At 44.0% G+C, this 24,076-nt stretch overlaps 1 protein-coding gene and 1 non-coding gene across 2 annotated transcripts in view; one reads left to right on the forward strand and one right to left on the reverse strand.

The window, feature by feature from the left end:
• ass1 (argininosuccinate synthase 1) overlaps window positions 1-24,076 on the forward strand; it is a 176,963-nt gene that overhangs the window by 136,936 nt on the left and 15,951 nt on the right. Inside the window, exon 12 of the mRNA XM_041193714.1 lies at window positions 15,564-15,695. Coding sequence (XP_041049648.1) covers window positions 15,564-15,695 — 132 coding nt within the window. The remainder of the gene's footprint in view (window positions 1-15,563; window positions 15,696-24,076) is intronic.
• LOC121281670 lies at window positions 1,825-1,943 on the reverse strand. The gene has a single exon (XR_005943912.1). It is a non-coding gene; the product is annotated as a 5S ribosomal RNA (ribosomal RNA).

Raw genomic sequence — 24,076 nt, forward strand, 5'->3', positions numbered from 1 at the left:
CGCTCACCACCGACACCTCGTCCTCCTCCGGGTCGTCGCCTCCAGCTTCCGACCCCTCCCCCACATTGAGTACAGGGGCTGAGTCGGAGCTGCCAGCTGGCTCTATCTGTGCCTCGATCCCACCCCCAGGATCAAGGCCAGAGGAGTCCTCTCTGGTCTCCTCTAAACTTTTTGGGCCAGAGGGCAGCGGCAGTTCTGATGCCCGCTCTCCTCCCGGCACCGGGTCGTCCGGGGAGCTCAGGACAAGCTCCTGACCTAAACATAGGACGCCCGGTGTCAAGGTTTGGGAGGGAGCGGGAAGGCCCTCCTTTTCGCCGCCACCCAATGACGCATTTATATTTTTTAAATTTTCAAAGTTGCAGTCCCCCGACGAGCCAGAAGGTACCTCAGGGGTGTTAAGTGCACTGGAGATGGACACCACCTCAAGGGAGGTGCCCTCAGTGACCCCCGAGGGGTCCTGTTCAGGGGACTGCAGCAGACTGGTAGGGGGAACAGTGGTAGGGGTAGGAGTTTCGGGTTCCCCCAGAGGGCAGGGCGAGGTTTTACTGGGTGGAGACGCCACCACCTCTTCATCAGGGGAAGGGACACGCCCAACTTCTTCAGTTTGGGCGTCGCCCACTTCCTCCTCCGAAGCGTGACGTCTCTTCCGGGTCAGGCTGGGGGCTAGGGAGACCTCCATTTCCGAGGCCCCCTCCTCCTTGTCCAGCCCTCCCGGACACTTCACCCTCTGGGTTTTTGATGTTTGTTTCCCCGGCTCGGGGTCCCGCGTCTTTTCCCCGCCGGCCCCGGGAGCACGCGCAGGGACGACGCCGGGCCCAGCACTTGGCGCCCACGGACCCGGGAGCACACGCGGACATGACGCCGGGGCCGGATGATGTTTTTTCCCCCGAGCCGGTTTTTCCATGTGTTTGGGGGGTTTGGGGCGAAATGAACTCTTGATACTCTTTCGAGTACAAACCTGTTTCCATCTGTTTCAGATGAAGTCACATTGTTCCATAGTTTGCCATTGTGAGATTTGAACTCTTGATTTTGGGGTTACAAACCCAGTACCATAACCACTTGGCTATTTCGGCCAAGCTGAGCTTATCAGTGGATGTAACTCTTTCGAGTACAAGCCCATTTCCATCTGTTTCAGATGAAGTTACATTGTTTCATAGTTTGCCATGGTGAGATTTGAACTCTTGATCTTGAGGTTACAAACCCAGTACCATAACCACTTGGCTATTTAGGCCAAGCTTTAAGATTTGAACTCTTGATTCATAGTTTGCCATTGTGAGATTTGAACTCTTGATCTTGGGGTTATAAACCCAGTACCATAACCACTTGGCTATTTAGGCCAAGCTTAAAAGTAACTCTTTCAAGTACAAACACGTTTCCATCTGTTTCAGATGAAGTTACATTGTTTCATAGTTTGCCATTGTGAGATTTGAACTCTTGATCTTGGGGTTACAAGCCCAGTACCATAACCACTTGGCTATTTAGGCCAAGCAAGTTAGGTAAAGAAGATGTAACTCTTTCGAGTACAAACCCGTTTCCATCTGTTTCAGATGAAGTTACATTGTTTCATAGTTTGCCATTGTGAGATTTGAACACTTGATACTCTTTTTGAGTAAACCTGTTTCCATCTGTTTCAGATGAAGTTACATTGTTTCATAGTTTGCCATTGTGAGATTTGAACTCTTGATACTCTTTTGAGTAAACCTGTTTCCATCTGTTTCAGATGAAGTTACATTGTTTCATAGTTTGCCATTGTGAGATTTGAACTCTTGATCTTGGGGTTACAAACCCAGTACCATAACCACTTGGCTATTTAGGCCAAGCCCAAGCCTACTGCACCTGGTATTCCCAGGCAGTCTCCCATCCAAGTACTAACCAGGCCTGAGTCTGCTTAGCTTCCGAGATCAGACGAGATCGGGCGTTTTCAGACTAGTATGGCCATAGGCAAAACACATTTCCATCTGAAGTTACATTGTTTCATAGTTTGCCATTGTGAGATTTGAACTCTTGAGCTTGGGGTTACAAACCCAGTACCATAACCACTTGGCTATTTAGGCCAAGTGCTAAAGATAATTTGTTGTAACTCTTTCGAGTACAAACCCGTTTCCATCTGTTTCAGATGAAGTTACATTGTTTCATAGTTTGCCATTGTGAGATTTGAACTCTTAATCTTGGGGTTACAAACCCAGTACCATAACCACTTGGCTATTTAGGCCAAGCTCTTTAAACACGTTTCCATCTGTTTCAGATGAAGTTACATTGTTCCATAGTTTGCCATTGTGAGATTTGAACTCTTGATCTTGGGGTTACAAGCCCAGTACCAAAACCACTTGGCTATTTAGGCCAAGCTAAATGTAACTCTTTTGAGTACAAACATGTTTCCATCTGTTCCTATTCAGATGAAGTTACATTGTTTCATAGTTTGCCATTGGGAGATTTGAACTCCTGATTATCATTGTGAGATTTGAACTCTTGATACTCTTTTTTTTTGAGTAAACCTGTTTCCATCTGTTTCAGATGAAGTTACATTGTTTCATAGTTTGCCATTGTGAGATTTGAACTCTTGATCTCTTAATCTTAGGGTTACAAACCGAGTACCATAACCACTTGGCTATTTAGGCCAAGCTGAGCTTATAATGTAGGTTGACACTTCAGTGCATTATTGAAGGACGGCTGTAATTGGTTTCACCTGAAAGATTATTGAAGGATGGCTGCAGTTTGAGATGCCATCCTTTGGATAAGATGTTGAATGGGGCCTTATTGCTAGTTCCAATGCTTCAAGACATTAAAGAACCCATGGTACTGGTTAATTGTATATTAACTGTGTTTAATTGTATGCATGTGGTGGGCATTAACTAGTGATTCCTATAAATCACTATAAATAGACATAGACTGAAGCTGTGGTCATTAGGTTAGGTGATGTATGCTTGTACTGTGTAATTCTATAAACAAATATAAAAGCATATAAAGATTGGTTCAGTTTCTATCCTTGTCCTATGATGAGAGGCTGTGTAAGTTGGGTTTATACTATCCAACATTTTAAAGAGTGAGAAGTGATCTCATTGAAACATACAAGATTCTGAAAGGGCTTGACAGGATAGAAACTGAGAGGTTGTTTCTGCTAGCTGGGGAATCTAGAACACAGGAGCACAGTATCAGGGTAAGAAGTCGATCATTTAGGGTTGAGATGAGGAGAAATTTCTTCACTCAAAGGGCTGTGAATCTTTGGAATTCTCTATCCCAGAGTGCTTTGGATGCTCCATCATTGATTATTTTTAAGGCTAATGAGTGTTGCTTTGCGGTGGATAGATGGTGCCACTTAACCTGGCTGAGTGCAGCATATTGTTCATTTTTCAATTAATAAAATATCGAACTAAGCATTTACATGAATATGCATGTTAAACTTTAGATAGATAGATTTTAGTCTCTCAGGGAATCATGGATATGGGGAGTGGATAGGAAAGTGTAATTGAGACAAAAGATCAGCCATGACCACATTGAATGGCGGAACGGGGCCGTATGGTATTCTCCTATTTCTGTTTCTCATGTTCACCAACTGGCTTTCAGGAACAGAACAGTACTGTTCAAAGCAGAGCAGGGAATTCACTTTTTGTCTTGATCAATATTCTTCCTTCAACCGACATGAACAAAACAGATCAATTGGTTGTTCATCTGATTGCTGTTTGTAGGATCTTGATGTCCACCTATTAGCTTGCGTATTTACCTACATAAAAATGATTGCATAATTCATTTATTTTGTGTCAAGTGTTTTGGGATATGGCTGAGAGATGTGCTAAGGTGTAATATTTCTCACTAACTTAATTTAAAAAATATTAACAAGCATAAATGTTGGGTGGTATCTTCCATTCTGGAATATAAGTTGGGTGACGGGTTGGCTGGCCATTACGATCTCAAGCTGTTCAGCTCATTACATATGCATTCGTGAGAGCATGGCGAGCCCCACGGCAGGGGCAGGCAGGAAGTTGCCATCCCCGCCATTACCTCATGGGGTCGTAGGTCCTGACACCAATTTAAAGGGCACTCAGAGAGCCATTCACTCACTGTAAGCTAGGAGCATCAGTCTGGCTGATTCCAACAGGGGAGACCTACTGCAAATAACAGAATGTTACAGAACAGACAATGTTTTGTCCCATGGTTCAGTGAAGCTTCCCTAAAGGTTTTCACCCAGCCCGTCCAGGAAAGGCGGGAGGTGCTCTTTCCCAGGGATGGCAGCAGGATGCCCTCTCATCTGACCATGGTGGCCTAGACAGAGGTCTAGGTTTAGACAAGATAACAGCCAGCAATATCAAAAAAAATGAACAATGTGCTGTGCTCTACCAGGGTAAGTGGCACCACCTACCCACCGCAAAGTGACACTCATCAGGACATCAGGAATTGTAAATATGCAATTGCACAGAGATGTCAGACAGGAGTTTGGGCTGTACACAGAATGTGTGGCAGCCACTTCGTGCTCGCAATCTCCTATCAGTTGGAGGACATCCTGCTTGTTAATTGCTTACTGGGGAGGGCTCAGGAGCTGGCAAAGGCATGTACGTTCCTAAGCTGTTCATGTACCCATTGGGTTGACCTGCAGTCCTTTCTGTCTGTAGGACAAGAATGCACACAATAACAGGGAGCGGCCAAGACTGGAGACGGCCTTCCAGATATTAAACTCCTAAACTCCTTTGAAGAGGAGGCTACAGAAATAGCCAAGGAGGAGTGGGACTGTAACAAAAACAGAAAATGCTGGAAAAACTCAACAGGTCTGACAGCACCTGCAGAGAGAGAAGCAGAGTTAACATTTCAAGTCCTTTTGACTCTTCTTTGGAGGAATCAGATTGTGCCTGCGCTGAAGGCAAGACAGGACTCCTCCAGGAAGCCAGTGAGGATACCTCCAATCTGCAGTTGTCAGATATGCTGACAGAGTGAGACATAGGTAAAGGACCCTGCTTGGGCATCCATTAAATCTTTCTCTTCTCTATTCCAAGTACCAGCAAAAAAAGTGGAGGCAAAGAAAAGAGACCACCCGCCGCTCCAAACTCACCTCTGAGGATGATGCCTCAGAATCCTCAGAGGATGCACCATCACAGCATTCACCTGCACCCTCCACCAATGCAGAGACATTCATCTTGGTGGTACACTTTCTATCATAGGCTCAGAGTCACATCAAAGACATGGATCCACGGCTGGCAGAGGAAAGTGACAGCTGAGGTCTCTGATACTGGGGGGACTGCTGGAACCCCATGCAGATGATGAGCCTCTGTATTCAGCCATAATGACATGTTGGAGATGCAGAGAAGGCAGGGGAACATCAGGCCAAGACGCCAGAGGCCCTGCTCGGACTGGACTGAAGTCAGGAGGAATCAGTCCACATTCTGTCTGCTTTTGTGGATCTGGCATGCGAGCATTAGCGGCCTCCATGGAAAGGATGGTGGCCATCTTGGAGACTCGGGTCCAGTATAGGTACACAGTGCCTGCCAGATATGCACTCGGTCGTTTTAGATGTGGGCACAGTGCAGCAGTGGCTAGGCAAGCAGGGGACAGAGCACTTCAACCTCCATCCAGTTGCCCCTTCTTCTTAAGGAGTCAGGCAGGTGCCATTGTGTACCCACAGGGCGGATGATCGCCAGTAAGGCACCCCAGAGGCTTCACCCATGACATTCCAAGGGTGCCCAGCCACTCAACCTCCCCTCTGGCAATGACCCTATTGCCGCTTCCAGGTCAGGCTGAGGAGGGTGCACCTACACCTGTGCAAGAGACCCTTAGCAGGCCGAGCCCTCTGGGCTTTGGGCCACCAGAGGACACCCACCAAAGTCATCTGAGTCATTAAGACATAGCAGTCAGCAGGCTGCCTCCACCATAACTGTGGATGTCAGGCCTGCCTAGGCATCAGAAAAGGAAAGGAAAGATGAAGTTTTGAAGGCACATAGGTGGCGTGGGTATGCGACCATTATATATGGTTTTGGCACTGGTAAATATGTGTTCACATGCACTGTTTGAAAGTGTCCTGGACTCTTGCTGCTAGTTGCTACAATGGTCACAGGCATTTAAGGGCTTAGAACTCAGTCCTCCATCAGAATCCAATAATGTCCTCCTATATAGTCATTTATCTTATATTATCAGCATTGTGATTACTGAATGTTCCGATATGAGGATGCTTAAGTGCTGGCCATCATTTGCGTGGGCAGCGTGGGCATGCATCATGCAATCTATTACTTTCAGCTCACCAGGTTTGGAGCTCTGAGAATAATGTTTGCGCAGAGTGTGCAACGAGGTCATTGCATCTCCTGCTCACCTCCTTATCAAGGGTAGGAATGGATCTCACATAAAGGGATTGCAACCAAGGTGCACTGGACATCTTTGAAGGATGGGGTATTATTCCATCAGTTGAGAGTGAGTAGAATGGGCTTGTGCACTGGACCATGTGGAGGACTGTGATGCTATCTACTTGAAGCATCAAATGCTCTTAGAGGGCTCTGCAGGGTCCATGCAGGAAAGATGTTTAACTTGGCTGGGGTGTCCAGAATGATGGAGCACAGTCTCACGGTAATTGTAAGAGAATCTAGTATTGAGATTTGTTGGAGTCTTTGCAGTTGGAGGGTCATGAGTGGTTGGTACTCAACACCCCGTAGTACAAGTGAGGCACTGTCATTGAGTGGACTGCAAAGTAACCTCTAAACTTTTCAGAATGATAAGGATGTCAAAGGATATGGAGTTACTGTGGACAAATAGAGATCAGGGACCAGTAACAAGAACTTCCCTGATCAAGCCGCATGGAGGAGTGAGCATGAGGGGCCGAATATTTCTACACATGATGTTCTCCCCTGTGCACCCATATTTCTGGTTCCACCTGAAAGCTCTCTGCAAGGTCTGCTTCCATTGGGAGCAGGTATGAGGGTGACATGAGTGCGTCCCTGCCAAGATAAGATTTCATGTTGTTTCCATTGTGCCATGCATACGGACTTTGTGAGCGCACGGGAAAAATCTCATTTCTACTTGCAGGTGCCTGAGGTCTTAGGAGAACAGAGTACCACGCAGGTTCTGACGTGCACATTTGGCGCGAGGGGTCTGCACAGTTTGGCACATGCAAAGGATCACAACACCAGCAGGGCAGACATTAAGCAGTGAAATTTAATTCAGCTATAATAAATTAAGGTACATGGGAGCAAAGTATAATGTATGTTACAAAAAAGGAGCTGTGACCTGCCAGCAGAATATAGAAAACCAAATAGTAAAGGAGATTTATTGGCAGCTTATTCTGCCTGAAATGTTAGCTATTAGATTGTCACAGGCCTGTCTGTCACATTGTACCTTTGCAAGGGCCTCTGCACGTGCCTCCACAACATCCTGACCCTCGTCATCACCTTCCCTTTCCCCATCCTCACCGTCAGAGGAGACATCTCGCTCCTCCATGCCTCCTCAGCCAAAACATCCTCCCTTTGTTGCCCAAGGTTGTGCAGGGTGTAATAGACAATGATGAGCCAAGACATTCTCTATGGAAGTGCTGTCCCTGAGCAGTCCAACCATCTAAACCTCATCTTTAGGAGGTCTATTGTCTGCTCAATGGTGGCCCTTGTGGTGGCATGTTCAGCATTGTTGCTCTCCTCGGCGGCACTCAGCAGATGGTGAACTGGCATCAGCAGCTGGATCTTCTGGGGGTATCACTTGTCCTCAAGGAGCCAACCCAGCAATTGCTGAAGTCCTTCAAAAACTTGTGACCCCTGGGAGTGGTTCAGAAAGTAGACATTGTGAGAGCCCCCTGGGAACTGAGCACAAACATGCAGGATTTGTCTTACATGATCACATAACAGATACACATTCAAAGAGCTGAAGAGTTTCCTATTGATGAATGTGGCTTGCTGATGCCAAGGGCTTCTCAGTGTCACATGTGTGCAGTCAATAATGCTTTGCACTTGTGGGAATCCTGCGATTGTTGCAAAACCCAACGGTGTGGCTGCCTGGCTCTCGGGATCTAAATGGAAATTGACAAATTGGTGTGCTCTTCTGAAGAAGGCATCTGTCACCTCCCGGATGTACTTATGCATCACTGACTGGGAAATGCTGCACAGGTCCCCAGTGGAAACCTGGAAGGAGCCACTGGCAAGGATGTTTAGGACAGTGGTGACCTTTAATGCCACCGGCATGGGATTGCTTCCAAGTCATTGCGGACATGGAGAACCTGGCAGATGTGAGCAACCACATTCTGGGGCATCCTAAGGTGCCGCCAACATTGCCTTTCACTCACCTGCAGGTAGCTGCACTGCCTGCAATAGACCGTGCAAATGCTTGTCATCACACTAGCCCCTAGCCGCCAGCACTCTGACATTCTTGAGGCACCGCTGCCTCTTGCTGTTCAGGCTGTTGCTTGTCCTGGCCCTGGGCTAACCTGCGCCAGTTCCTCCTCATCTGGGTGTGCGCCAGTAGAAAGGCAGGGTTGCCTGGAGCCTGCATCATCTAGGTCTCAGTGGATCTGTGAATGAATTGCAGTGATCCGTCTATTGAGCACATTCTCTGTAGATTAGCCTCCATCTCAGAGCTACTAAGCCCGTAATAGCCGTGGCACCATGCCAGTGGCATTAAAGGTCACCACTGCCCTAAACATCTTTGCCAGTGGCTCCTTCCAGGTTTCCACTGGGGACCTCTGCAGCATTTCCCAGTCAGTGATGCATAAGTACATCTGGAAGGTGACAGGTGCCTTCTTCAGGAGAGCACACCAATTTGTCAATTTCCATTTAGATCCCCACTCCACCCCTCCCCTTCCAGATGAAGGACTTCCTGGAGGAACACAGACCATCCACTACCCACCCATGAGCCTAGCACTTCCATACTACCTGATCCAACTCATCCTCTGACTGCGACTGTACCCTCTGCCTTCCAGTACCCTCATTCACAAAACCTTAGGAGCAAATTCTTGAACTCAGGAACTATGCCCTTTAGATCCATCCTTCTACAGCATCCAGAGAGACCATCCACCACCCTACAATAGGACCAAGACACGCGTGACATGCTTACTCTCCTAAACAAGCCCTGGTATAGTCTGGCTTCCTTTCCTGGACAACCTCCCCTGTCCAGTCTTCACAACACCCTCCCCCCAACTTAAGCTGCCTTCCGTGCATAGCCTTCACTCTACCGTTCCACACTTAGCCTGCCTCCACTGTACAACCTCTGTTCCATCCTTTCCCGCTTAGCATGCCTCCCCTGTCCAGCCTTCGCAAACTTGGCCGACCGGCACGCAATCTCAGTCAGGAGGCTGACATTTTTGAGCAGTCCCCAAGAAGGCTAACAAAGCAGCTACTCACTTCAAAGTCCAAGAAGAAGTCTACCTCTCCAGGTGCATGCCACTTATATGCATTAGTAAATGTGAATGTTCTAATTTCATGCAGGTGGAGAACTTAATTTGGAGGGAGCACTTAAATCTGGCAAGCTGGCCTTTTAATGAGCGTCCGTGACATGAAAATGCATGCAAAAGACCTTCCCGACATTGTTTGTTAGGAAGCTCAACCCGACTTTAAAATCCCAAGAGTTTAATTGCATAAGTTCATCCTACCGTAGGGAAACTGATTTTTGGCCTCCCACCAAGCTTTGTGCCGCAGGCAGGACCAGGAGACTCTGCCCATTTTCTTGATTGAGAAAGTCAATATCTTTGCCACTACTGTAATAAGAACAAATCTGACTTGACTGTTGGTGTGCTGTCAGGATCATGCCTCATTGTTAAGATGGACTACAACATTTCACGAAGATGCCTCACCCCACTACCTTCTCAAGGGCAATTAGGGGTGGGCAACAAATGCTGGCCTCGCATATTTAATTTTTTGACAGATGCATTGTATTTCATTTGAGGCAAATTAGCTGCGGCATCTCTGAACTGATTTCTCTGTTTCCCTGACCAGAATTATGAATCTTGTGGGTTTTTGCCCTGTAAAACAACTGATCTGAGTGAAACTAGCAATAACTCCAGTAGCTTTGGTCTCTTGCTACATCCATGCTCACAAGAGAACATCAGGGACCTGCAGTGCATCAAATCTGCAATAAAGCTGAGTGCCTATCAGCATGAAGTGAACAGATTATTTGACTTGGTTCTGACAAGCAATTACTTAATTTTTACACGTGTCATCCTTCATTTCCTGATGGAAGACTAAAATTCACTGTCTTTAGACCAAACTGTACGAAGATTACTAGCTTCCAAAGTTTACTTATCTTTTTTTTGTTTATCCACCAATAAACTACTTGTCAGATTCACTCTGTATAATTGGTTAGAAAACTACATTTTAATAGAATATTCATTGTTTATGCTCTGTTGACTGGCGGATGTGATGAATTTGGCTGAAAACTGTTTAAACAATTGCTACCATTGTAGTTGGCTGAATTTTCCCCACTAAGATTCAAAGAGAAATAAAAAAAACTTTGAAGGAAAGAGAAAGCAAATTCCAGTTGTCCTGAACAGTGGCATTTTCCAGCGCCTGCCTTCACTCTGCTTCCATTCTGTCCTAGCTCATGCAGGCCCTCTGCTGATTCATGCCATTAGAATCTGTGTCCTTGGTAAGCCTCTTCAGGTATTCCTTACTTGCCAGACCACCCTGTCCTTAACATAAAAAGGTATTAAAAATCTCCACTATAGTAATAAAGGAATAATGCTCTGAATTGACTCCTGTACCTGACACAGTTCTTAACTCTGGTGGCATTTAATCAGGTAGGAGAGTGCCGGGTGGGTACCCCATCACCTTCCTGCCAGTGCTCCGATTACGTTTGTGGGAATTATTGCCCACTGGGGGAGCTCTCCATTCTGGAAGCTTGAAAAATAAACCCTGGCGCATTTGCTTGCGGGCTTCCGAGGGAGACAGGTCACTCGTTCAAAAGCACTCTGTGCCTGATCGAGGGACCCAGCATCAGGAAGGGGGGGGTGTCTGGTGAGAGCCATTCCCTCTCGCCCTTGCTGCCAACCCACCCCTCCCCACCGTCCTCTATGGCACCCCTTCTGCCAACACTCACCTGTGCCTGGCTCCATGGCGATCCTAGGCCTCCAGTTGATGTAGTATCGGCAGCAGCTACCACTCTCCCAGTGCTAGCGCTGCCAATCATTGAAGATCTGCTGGTCTCTGATTGGCTTGCAGCTCTCATCAGGCAGCACATCCATCCCTGGGGTCCTTAATCCTTGCAAAGGCCCGCCACTGCCCACATAATCAGCATGTAATGCAGTGGGTCTTGCCCAAAGGAGGTGATTCAGGGCTCTCACTGTCTCTCTAATTGGCAGGCGAAACTCCCATTGCCGCCACTGAATACGTCCCTCTATGTCAGCGTTAAGCACTTTTTAGTCAGCCATAGCACAATATAAGCAGATGCAGGGTAAAGTTCCTACTCTTTCTTTCCTAAAAATGTGCTTCAAATCCAATCTCAAGTTCCAGTCCCATTGTGCCAATTATGACTTTTCTATTTTCCATACCAATTATCTTTGTAATTTATATCAATAAGATCAGCAATTTAGTGCTAATTTATGGTTTTATAGAGTTCAGTTCAGTAATTTGGATCATTAAGCACCAAGAACTGGTCCAAACTCAGTTGAAGTTGGACCCTTACAGCTAACAAAGTGGAAGCCATTTGGCCCATCTGAGGTCATCTACCAGTAATTTTCTTTTTTGAAGTTTACATTCCCTCATGTCACTTAATCCTTGCTTGAATGACTCAAAGGTTTTGCCTTCCACTACCCTACTCAGAAGACCATCTCTAATTTTGATTACTGATTATGTGATGGAAAAGAAAATGCGTCATGTCACGGTGGCTGCTGATTCGCTACCTGTCCACTTCGCGCAACTAGCATACACCAATTTCACTACATGTTTGTGGTCATTTGATCTGAATCCACTCCGGATCAAAAAGAAAAAAGCTTCCTCATTGCCCTTGTTGTAAGGGTCCTTTACGAAATGAGTTTGGGCTGTCTTGGTACAGTTCCTTGTACTTACTGGTCCATGTTGCAAAACTACCTATAATTCAGCACAAATTGGCACTAAATTGCCAGTCTCGGAAAGATTACAAAGATATCTCTCTATCTTGAGAGCAGGCTGTCAGACAGAACATGCTCTCAGACAGAGAATGTCGGTTGTGGAGGAGGGGATTTAAAATCTGTGTAGATAATTTCCTCCCTGTGCTGTATGTCATGACATCGTAAACAAATTTAACCGGCTTGTGATTCCACTATGCATGAAATCTTCCTGCACCAGAGAGAGAAGAATGCATATTAAAGGAGGATTTTTAAAATTTTATTTGAAGCATGTGGTCATTACAGGAATGGTACTTTACAAAACATTTTACAAGTCACCATTTTTTTAAATGGTGTTTTTTTTTTTGTTGAGTTGTAGGTCAGTCTTTGATGACCTGCGCTTCAGAACCATGGAGCAGCACCTTGTACCCCTCCCACTTAATGGGCTGAAAATGTTAGAGTCTCTGCTATGTTGGTTATAAATAACATACAGTTATCATGAAAGTGTTACCTTTCTATTAAGCTAACATTTTCTGTATTATGCAGAAGCTTTCAAACCCCCAGAGGTCCAAAGACAAAGTGGTTATGCAGTAACTCTTACAATTGTAAATAATAGTAGGACAGGATCCAATTTGCATTGTACAATGAATCACAGTTTATAAAGTCCCACTATAAGTGAGGATCACCCACTGTTCTCCAAAATTGAAGTTTGTACTGATTGTTTCACATTGTGGCTTGTAGAATATGATTCAAGTTTACATTTTATGTTGTATAGTTTATCAGAAGCATAAACTCTCCTGAATGTTTAAAATATCGGTGATGGACATTGTAAAAATTTAAATCAGTGCCATGACAACTTTTAACTTCTGGTGATATAGTCCATACTGCCGATGTTTGACTTGTTTAAATTTAGCTGGACTTCATAAACTTAGGAAACATCATCCCAGTTTGATATCTTATTCTCCTAACTTACAGACTTAAAACAGTGAGGTCATGAATGGGTCAGAGTTCAGCAATTGAAAAAAAGGAATTGTGCCCTTTATATTACATAAATACAGAGAAATTGCTTTCAAACTGTCATCAGTTTATAATTTTTTATTTCCATACTCATTATTTGGGAGTGTTTCAGTAATGTAGGGAGTGAAATTGGACCTCATTGCATTTATTTCCTTGGTGGAAAACTGGTACAAAATGGTCCAATTTTGGGACTCAGCCTCCTAGACCCAAACATCATCAGAAACATGTTCACATCCATGTTGATTTGGTGCTAAGGCATCCCTGGTGATTGTTTAAAATAGCCATTAGGCCTGTTTATACTACTATGGGGCTTAATGTTTCTTTGAAGACTGGAAATTGGTTTGCCATAAACCTGGTAGGGAACATAAGAACATAAGAAACAGGAACGGGGGTAGGCCATTTGGCCCCTCGAGCCTGCTCCGCCATTCAGTAAGATCATGGCTGATCTTGTGTTTCCACAGTCCCATCTCACCCTGATAACGTTTGATTCCCTTGCCTAACAAGAACCTCTCTACCTCTGTCTTAAAAATATTCAGTGACCCCGCCTCTACCACCTTCTGAGGCAGAGAATTCCAAAGTCGCACAACCCTCTGAGAGAAAAATTTTCTCCTCAGCTTTGTCTTAAAAGGGCGACCCCTAATTTTAAAACAGTGCCCCCTAGTTCTGGACTCACTCACGAGAGGAAACATCCTTTCAAGGTCCACCTTGTCAAGGCCGTTCAGGATCTTGTATACTTCAATCAAATCACCCCTCACTCTTTCTAATCTCCAGTGGAAATAAGCCCAGTCTGTCCAACCTTTCCTCATAAGACGACCCACTCATTTCAGGTGCTGCATTCAGGAGTATCTGGTTTCCATGCTGCCTATGGACGAAGGCAAACCCAAATTTCTAATTAGCAATCTCTTTTTATTACCAAACGGAGCCATGGGCTAGGTAGCTTTTTTTATATCAACACTGAGAATGAAAATTGAATGGTTTGTGAACTTGAACAAAAGACCAGACCTTTTTTTGTTTTAAACTCACTGCCAGGCATTTTTTATATATTACAATCATTGATTATAATGTATTTCTTTAGTTTCCTTGTTCTGGGGTGGGATTTTGCTGTCCCATCGAAAGTCAACAGAATTTTGGCTGGGCTGCCAAATTTCCCGGGGCAAGTTCCTCCACGACAGGGCCAGAAAATCCCAGCCTTGGTGTCACCTTGGGGATAAATGGTAATAAAGGTGACCATAATCTGAGTTGAAAGTGTTTGACATCATCTACTCTTACTCCTACAAACTTTACTCCTGTTAATTCAAAGCTGTTTTGTGCTAAACAAATTTGAATTATCCAATCCAGGAACTATACACATTATGAAGATTCCAGGCTTAATCCTTACCCTGCATTGTTAGGTCATTTCCATCATGGCAGTGTTGAGGTATACGTGTGAATGTTGGATGAGGATCGGAATAGGTATATCTGTGATGCTTCCGACAGTTGAATACCCTATTAACACAATCAAATGAAGCTCACACATGAAGAATGGCCGACTGGGTGAGATACTGTAGCATGACTGGTTGCAGTCAAATTATACCTTAACAAGAAGCCAACAACTTTAGGTGAGGGGCCAAAATTTCACCTGGTCTTTACTTGTCACTTCTCTAGAAACATGCCTGATTTTGAAAATTTGTGGGGAATGCTTACTCTAAAACCACACATATACGTTGATATACCAGTGCTCATGTAGATGAAGTATCGTCTATTTTATAAACATATCTACAGTGTACCTGCCAGAAATGGAAAATTTAAGACCCTAAAAGAAACCAAGAAGCTTTAGTGGTAATGCTCAATATAAATTCTTTGCAGGAATTAGCAGAAAAATATTGAGAAATATCAAAAGGAATATCGTAGGTTAACAAGATGATTTCTGAAATGTATACAAATTTTCATGTTAAATGTATGAAGATCAGATTGAATTCAGCTGTGTTGCTGAAGAAAATGTGCATTTTTGTATCTGAAAGTATTTACTCATATTTAAAGTGGCTAAATAAACTGTATTGTCACAACTTGCTGTATCAAGAGATAAATCTGCTTGCTTTTGTTTTTCTTCTAACAATTTATCTCCTTATCCACTACTGACTGCAAAACCTAGGAAGTAGCTCAGAGCTGTATTTTACAAACCTAATCAGATTTTTCCAAGTGCTTTCCCTTTGAACGGATAAAGAGGAGATCCTGCACTGAGGACTTGGTGACAGCTTAATTTTCACAGCTGAGTTTCTCTCTGCTCACTGGCAGTTGTTTAATTACAGGCTTTCAGGGAGGCCACTGGGCATACATTGAGGGGGATCAGTGCTTAAACCCTGTCATTTAGTCAGAATGAGTGCAGATAGAACAAGGAATCTGGAAATTTTCACTGCAAGGTGTGAAGTGGACTGTCTGAGTCCCAGTGAGCAGATAATGACAGATGCATTTTAGAGCAAGCTGGGACTGAATGGTGCCCAACTCTGTTTCTGTCAGAAAAGTGATTATTTTTGTCACTCAACAATAATTTTTTGTGCTGTTTCTCTTTTTCTTTCTTCTCTCGGTAAATGGTTAGGTATCTATGAGACCCCAGGTGGGACAATTCTGTATCAAGCTCATGTGGACATTGAGGCCTTCACCATGGACAAGGAAGTGAGGAAAATCAAGCAGCTACTGTCACTGAAGTTTTCCGAACAGCTGTACAATGGTAAGCAAGGAAAATTATAGAAAATTATTAAATTTAAGGGCTAAAATGCTGTTACGATAAACCAGTCACACTGCTTAAGCCTTTTAGTTCTGTTTATGATACTATACTTTTCTTGAAATTTACCTGAGGGACTCTTGTGGAAATTTTGGGGGGCATATTACTAAGGCTGTTCCATATGCCATACAAAACAACAGAGGAAATAGAATTATTGATGTTTATTTAAGGTTTCTTTCTACTTATTCTACAAAATTCACTGAGGCTTTTTTGAAGGAAGATAAAAAGATTTCTCTCTTATACAAATGCACACAACAACAAATTATATTTATGTAATGCTTTTGAGATAATGGGCAGGATTTTCCCTTGGTCGGGTGGGTACAGCAGGCCGGCCTGGGAGCGGCCGCAAAGCAGACCACTGCTCGCAATCGGGCCCTGACCGCGATTTCACGATGGCTGGCCAATTAACAACCAGCCAGCGTGAAACACACTCTGAGAGACTCAGCCCTGCCAGGGTGGGGGGGCGGGAGGAGCGCGAGCGCTGAAGTCTGCGCAGGCACAGGGGAGTGTGCACTGAAAGCTCACTGAAGGCACAGAGCTGCCTCAGGGAGCTGAAGAATTTTACAATGAAAAATAACAATTTTAAAAACAAGGGAAGCATGTCCCCACAGGTGACTCAGTCATGTGAACAGGGACATATTAAAAATGATGTTTAAAATTTTTATTTTATAATTACTGTTGGAAACCTCATCCTGCCTGTGGATGAGGTTTCCTAAAAAATGCAAAGGCTGCCTGGCCAATTCGTCCTGCTAACCGTAAGGTTGGACAGGCAGCAAAAAGTACAAATCAGTTGCTAGTTTAATGGTCTTAATAGGCCTCTTAATTATCGGCAGGCGCACTGCCAACTCTCTCACCCGCCCGCCGACCGAAATATCGTGTAAGTGCGGACGCTCTCCCGACATCATCACGCACTACTTTACTCCTGAATAGATCGGGCGCATGCCTGCCCGCGGGATGTAAAATTATGCCCAATAAAATGTCCCAAGGGGCTTCACAGGAGCATTGTAAAACAAAATATGATATCGAGCCACATAAGGAGACATCAGGTTAGATGAGAAAAAGCTTGGTCAAAAAAATAGATTTTAAGGATTCTCTTAAAGGAGCATAGCGAGGTGGAGAGGTGTAAGGAAGGTATTCCAGAGCTTTAGGGCCAAGGCAACTGAAGGCATGGCAACTAATGATGGAGCGAATAAAATCAGGGATGCACAAGAGGAGCATAGAAAATTCCGAGGGCTGTGGGGTTTGAAGGGATTACCTAGATATGGAGGGGCAAAGCCATGGAGGGATTTGAAAATAAGGATGAGAATTTTAAAATCAAGGTTTTGCTTGACCAGAAGCCAATGTAGGCCAGTGAGCACAGGCGTGATGCAGGAAGGAGACTAACTGCAAGTCAGGCAGTAGAATTTTGGATGATCTCAAGTTTATAGTAACCAGCCAGGAGTGCATTGGAATGGTCAAGGCTGGAGGTAATCAAAGCATGAAAGAGGATTTCAGCAGCAAACTAGCTGAGACAGGGGTGAAGTTGGGCGATATTACAGAGGTGCAAATAGGCGGTCTTAAAGATGGCATGAATATGCGCTTTGAAGCTCATCTCGGCTCAAATGTGACAGCAAGGTTGTGGACAGACTGGTTTAATGTCAGACATGCCAGGGAGAAGGATAGAATCAAGAGCAAATTACTGCAGACGCTGGAAATCTGAAATAAAGACAGAAAGTGCTGAAAATACTCCACAGTTCTGGCAGCCCATGGGAGGCCCTCCAGCACTCATTGATCAGCAGGTGGGAGCTGCCAATCTGAAGAAGGAAGGAGAAAGGAAGAAGGTCAGATAAGTTTCTTTCACTGATTAAAAAAGCCAACCAAGCCAAAAGAGAATCCCACCAGGGACAGCCAGTGGTCACGGCTATGGCCCAGTTTCCGTTATGGGTCCAGGACAGGGAGATCCTCACATGGTACATTGCACCCCCAATCCCCCCCACCCCCTTGCCCTGGGCCAGCACATTGGCCTGGACTTGGACTGCCTCATTGCCAAATGAAAATCCCAGCCAGTGTGGGAAGGGGGGCCTGAATAGCTTAGTAATTATCAATAATTGTCCTCAATTGGCTGCTGGGCAGCCCTCATTCAAAATAGCTCAGGGTTGGGATCGCAGCAGTGAATCATCATGAAGGCCAACGGTGCCAAATTGCATGCCTGCCCACCTCTGATTCAGACCCTACATTAAATTTAAAATCCCAGCCCTTGTGTCAACTGTGTAATTTGGCAGTGCGAAAATCTGTGGAAGAGCCTCTGAGAAGTGACCTGGGATTGTAATGAAAGGATACTTCCATTTTTTTTTTCATCATGTCAGGAATCACATTTTAAAAAACAGATATTGACTGAAATTACCCCAGAGTGCAAACCCCACAACTGGAAGAAGAGCTGTTTTTGATATGAGGAATCTCTCTAATTGCTACAATTCGCCTCCTACTTCAAGGATTATTTGCTTTTGTCAGTGCTCCTTGTTGATGAAATGAATATTTTAAACAGATTTAAACTGGTAAATCCTCCTTCTAGGGTACAGCCCAGGTGTTTAATCCTATTGTCTTTTGAAGAGCTTGAAGTTAATAGGATTTATTTTATTAATGTTTGGATGTTGGTTACAAAGAAATAGCACAAGTCTTGGATAAGTAAAGTGAGATCAATGATCGAAAGCTTGTTTAGAGCTGGAGATGAAAGGAATGTAATCTCCACACCTATAAATAAGCAACCCCCCACACTTTTTAATCACAGTGAAGTAATTGTTCTATTGCAGTGAGCTGCCAATGAGTCATGTTCTTGCTGGGGGAATACCAATCACACAGAGAATGACCTTCCTTTAAGCCATTTGTGATGTCATGATATAATGTCAGTAGGATGATCTTGTGGCCCTTCCTGCTCCTGACAGTAGATAAAGGCTTGTACTACTTTGGAGAATCAGTCTGCACCTAGCACAAAGTTAAATATTTTCATGCATCAGCCTCACTACCTACAAGATTTTTATTCATTCGTGCAAGGTGAGCATAGCTGGCAAGGCTAACATTTATTGCCCATTCCGAATTGCCCTTGAGTTGGTAGTGAGCCAACTTCTTAAAGTGCTGCAGTCAATGTGGTGTAGGTACACCCAGCGTTATTAGGGAAAAAGTTTCAGGATCTTGACCAGTGAAATGTGATATAGAGCTGGATTTTCATCTTTGTGGCAGGTAGCAGAAGTCAGGAAAGTTCTTGACTTGATGTGTCCACCTTGGGAGAAAGTACAAAAAAATACAGGATTTTCATTCTGGGGAATGGTGCTAACAGGATTTGGACCTGCTAACCCTCAGAAAGAGTTCAGAGGCAGTCTTAGGAGCTGTCAAATGCCAAGGAGGGTTGGTAAAAGGCCTTCCTTGGTGCTCTGGGACTTCATCCCTGTTATAATAAAACAGTAAGGTCCTCCCTTGCCCCTCAAATCCCCTCACCCGCCACACACTCACCATGCCCCATCCATGCTACCTCATGCCCCTCCACCCACCCCCAATGCCCCTCATACCCTCTTTTCCAAGCTATGGCACTTCCATGCCCATTCACCCAATATACACTCTCTGTATAGAACAGACACACCCTATAATGTCAATAGGATGTGTTGTAAAAGCTTTGAAAAAAACAGTCATTCATTCATAACTTCCCACTTTCTTAAAAAATCTCCTTTCAATACAGCCCGGTGAAAGTATCAATCATCCAGGCCCTTTAAAATATCAACAGTGGAAACTGTAAGCACTCTAAACCTCTTTATCTTGTGTAAGTAAACATTATGCAATTGACAGAATAGATCAAAGAACCAGAGCTGTCAATCAAGCAATGTTTTCCAGGAACACAGCTATTTCAACACTTTAATGGATGCCTGGGCTCTCAACCAAGAATGCATAATGAGGCTTGCAGGTGGTGGTGTCCCTAAGCATCTGCTGCCTGTGTTCTTCTAGGTGGTAGGGGTCATAGTTTTTAAAGGTGCTGTTGAAAGAACCTTGCTAAGTTGCTGCAGTGCATCTTGTAGATGGTGCAAACTGCTGCCACTGTACACTGGTAGTGAAGAGGGTGAATGTTTGAGGTGGTGGGTGGGATGCCGATCAAATGGCTGCCTTTGTTTTGGATTGTGTCAAACTTCTTGTGTGCTGTTGGAGCCACGCTCTTTCAGGCAAGTGGAGAGTATTCCATCATACTCCTGATTTGTGCATTGTAGATGGTCAACAGGCTATAGGGAATCAGAAGGTGAATTATTAACTACAGAATTCATAGTCTCTAACCTGCTTTTATAGTGACAGGGCTGGATTTTATGCTCCCCCACCTCCGACAGGGCATATTTATGGCGGGGGAGCATCAAGCCCACACCTCGCTGTCCACCCCTGACCCAGTCCCCATAATATGGTGGTGGGTGGGTGGGTGCCGAAATCAGCAGCCAGCCCACCATTTTTTTAAAAAATAATTAACGGCCAATTGAACTTATTACCAAACCAATTGACATGTATTTCATGCTGCCCCTGCCATAAAACAGTTGGTGTGGGCAGGCAGGCGAAAGTAGGAAGCCCACTTTTGAAAAAGAAATTTGGAAAGAAAGGGAGGGCACAGCATTTGGGGGTTGCCATTTCACATTGGGGGCACCCTTCCCCAAGATACAACCCCCCTTCCTTTGTTCTTCCCTGTCTGGCCTCCGAAACCTGCCACCCCCTCGAATTCCCTCTTCCCCCTTCCCTAGGCTGCCTGATTCCTCCCTGCTCTAAAACCCTGGGACCTACCTGGCTCTGAGATCCATCAAAGCCCTTTGTGGGTCTGCTTGCAGTCCCAGCAGCAATGACTACTTAATTCTGGTGCTGCTGGGACTGCTAGAGCTGCCAACCAATCAAGTTGGTCAGTACCTCTTGAGGGTGGGACTTCCTCCTGCCCAGGGTCGGAAGACCCACTCGCAGCCTATTTACCCCTTCGGCAGCATGTTAAATGCGGGGCAGGCTTTTATTAGGTCTGATGGTTGCTGGTCGACTCTTCCAACAGGGTGTGAGCAATATACCCCTGCCCGCCGCCACCCCCCCCCCCCAGTGTAAAATTCAACCTACAATATTTATATGGCTGGGCAAGTTAAACTTTTGGTCAATGATTACCCCTAGGATGTTGATGGTGGGGATTCCAGCAATGGTATTGCCTTTGAATATCAAGGGGAGATTGTTGGACTCTTTTTTTTGCAATGGTCATTGCCTGGCACTTATGTTTGTACAACTGTTACTTACTACTTATCAGCCCAAGCTTGAATATTGTTCATCGGTGAACATTCCCACTCCTGACCTCATGTTGGAGGAGAGGTCATTTTTGAAGCAGCTAAAATGGTTAACCCTAGAACATTACCGTGAGGAGCTACTGCAGTGATGTTCTGAAACTGAGATGTTTAGACTCTAACAATCACAACCATCTTCCTTTGTGCTAGGCAATCCTCCTGATTTTGCTAAGGGTCCTTGATACTACACTGGGCCAAATACTGCCTTGATGTCAAGGACATTCACTCTCACCTCACCTCTGGAATTTGGCTCTTTTGTCCACATTCAACATGGAGGGACACTGATTCATCAGCTGGGGCAAGGTAGTGGGTGTTAATCAGCAGGGGGTTTCCTTGCCCCATATTGACTTGATGCCAAGAGCACCTTACAGCACCTTTAGCCCACAGTTTGGTTTTTGTTGTTTTTTCAATTGCAATGTTCTTCTCACTTTTTGTTTTCAAAAATATTTATTTTTGAATTTTATCATTGTTTTGTTGGAAACCCTTTTATATATAAAAAAATTAAATACTTTTTGTCTCCTTAGAGTTGTTATTGTTGGCGAATGGAACAGATGCCTGTTTTGATTTGTCAGCAAAGCCAAATGTAAAATAAAGCTTCCTTTATTCTTCCCTGATAAATCCATGCTTAGAATTACACCAGTACTAAATGACTGAATTCTTTCCTTTAGCAGAGGGGTCTCTGTTTGAAATTACAAATTTTATGTCAATCTCGGGTCTTTTAAGTTGTGGACCAAGCACACTAGGATTGGAGGATTGAGGCTGCTGCAGATTTATTTAGCATGGGACACCGAGCCAATAGTTGTACTCTTACCTGGGCTTTAGCTGCACTAATCTCTGTGTGTTCTAGAAAAGGGAAAAGCTAATGCAAGGGTTATGCCATGGTTTCTAAAGGTTAAGTGAGTGATTGAAGGTGATGAGAGGTTAGTTGAGTGGCAGCTTATTGCATACCTTTATTATCTAAAAAAAAAAATACCTAATTGCTTTTCTTCATTAGTTACAACGGACTGGACAGGAATGGTGTTTACAGGTGTGTGGAATGTACTCTGGTTAATGTTCTGCCTCTGAAGATACTTTGTGAGAGATCTGTTGTCTAGAGTAACCAGCATTTACACTTCAGGCCAATGTAAAAACTACAAAAAAACTAAGGTTTAAGATATGAAAATCCTGGCATGTTTTTTTTTAATTGTTATTGTTAGCTGAACATTTGTGAACATTTTGTTTTTGGCAGCTTTCAGCAGCATGAAATCATAAGTGTCTAATAAAGACACCATGTTGGTATAACTTAGAGCACTAGAGTGGTAGAATGTCAGTTTCAGTCACCTTTCCTTTGCTGAATTCCCCTGATGCAAGGCAGAATGTCATTTTGCCTCTGGGTTAGAGCACTCGAATTATGTCCAGACTGATAAGAAACTGCTGTAGTTTGAAAGCTGTAAAGTCTTAAGTGAAAAAGTTACGGTAGCCTCCATCACTGGGTCTGAGTCTGTAGCGCAAAACAGTTCATACATTGGCACCAATTTGTCAATTTTACTCAGGAATCACAAGGATAGCTAATGTAGGAAATTGAAATATCAAACTGGTGAGGTAAAGGTTGTTGTTCTGAACTTTAAGTTATATTCTTGGGTCAAAGTAGAGGGAACTATTTTACTATTTAAGTGCTTGATAGGTGAGAAGGATGGAAATTGTTCCATTCCCAGCATGAACATCCCTCAATGCGAGTGCGAAACAAAAGTGAATCTTAAATGCAGCTTATTCAAAGTTGTAGATAGGTTTACCCATCATTATCAGCAAAATCCTTTTTATGGTAAAATCCCATTTTAGTTTCATGTAAGATATACCTAGGTCACTATTAACCTGTTTATCATTTTAATGGGAAGTGTTGCATCAAAAAAGACAGGTGACAGTTAAAAAAAGGCTTCACTCATGATAATCATAGGCTTTGTGTGATGTTTCTGTGATATTACAAAAAACAAATTACGTTCTCTTCCTCAAGGGAGTTGAGTGCTGGAGAGTATGTTGGCAAGGTGTGCATCAGCCTGATAAACAGACAGATGTGGCAGTGATAGCTTCTTGTAAAGAGAGGGAAAGAAGTACAGAAAATGGGGGAAATTGGAGACTGTCAGCTCTTTTGAGCTCTGAGTAGAGATGTTATTTTGGAAAGAGAGTACCGGTGAGCAGCAACAAAAACGTGTAGGTTTGCAGAACGAAACATATGGACCTTTGATTTCAATCCTGATAACTACTGGGTCAGGTCTCAGCTATTCAGTTAGATTTACTAGAAGGTCTGAGGAGCCCCTCGTGGGACTGTTCAGCAAACTATCAGGAGGCCACGGCAGGCTGTTCATTCAGGGCTCAAAGGCCTGCAGGATGAATTTGAACTGCCCTTTGTGACTTCATTGTCAGGGTTGGTAGAGCTTTATATGGTTGAAAGAAGCCATTTTTCAGCCCTTTCTTTCCTGAGAGGCCCTCTCTTGTAATGACTTTGGTGATTCCCAGTAGGTTGTGAATTTGTCATGTGTCATTTCTAATAGATGCTGTTCCCTACCTCATAGAAAAAAGTAAATAAAAATCACTAATATAAACATCTGTAAGTGATATAAAAAACTTTGCAAATAGGTTTTTCAAATAACTGAATTCAGTGGTAGCTTCAACTTACACAGTAATTAACAGTATCCAAATTAGATGAAGGGATTCCAGGTTATTAGTAAATTAGAGCATGTTTGCAGCCTATTAATCAAATACAATTAGAGTAGAAACAATGAAAATGCACGATATTTATTGAACAGAACAGCTGGAGAAACCGTTGGTGGAAGTAGTTTTTATTTGTTAAAACATGTGACAAATTGCATTCATGGTTTGCCATGCTGATGGTACAGTGTCCACCATAGTAATGAGCAAATTTTATTGAGCAACTGGCATTGTTGACACCCTGAGGGGAGTGTCTGTGGTACTAGTATATACCGCTGTGCCTGCCTGTTCAATCAGTGCCAGATGGATTGGACAGCCTGGGTTTTGGAA

Source organism: Carcharodon carcharias, chromosome 8, assembly GCF_017639515.1.
Source record: "Carcharodon carcharias isolate sCarCar2 chromosome 8, sCarCar2.pri, whole genome shotgun sequence".
NCBI classification, from domain to species: Eukaryota; Metazoa; Chordata; class Chondrichthyes; order Lamniformes; family Lamnidae; genus Carcharodon; species Carcharodon carcharias.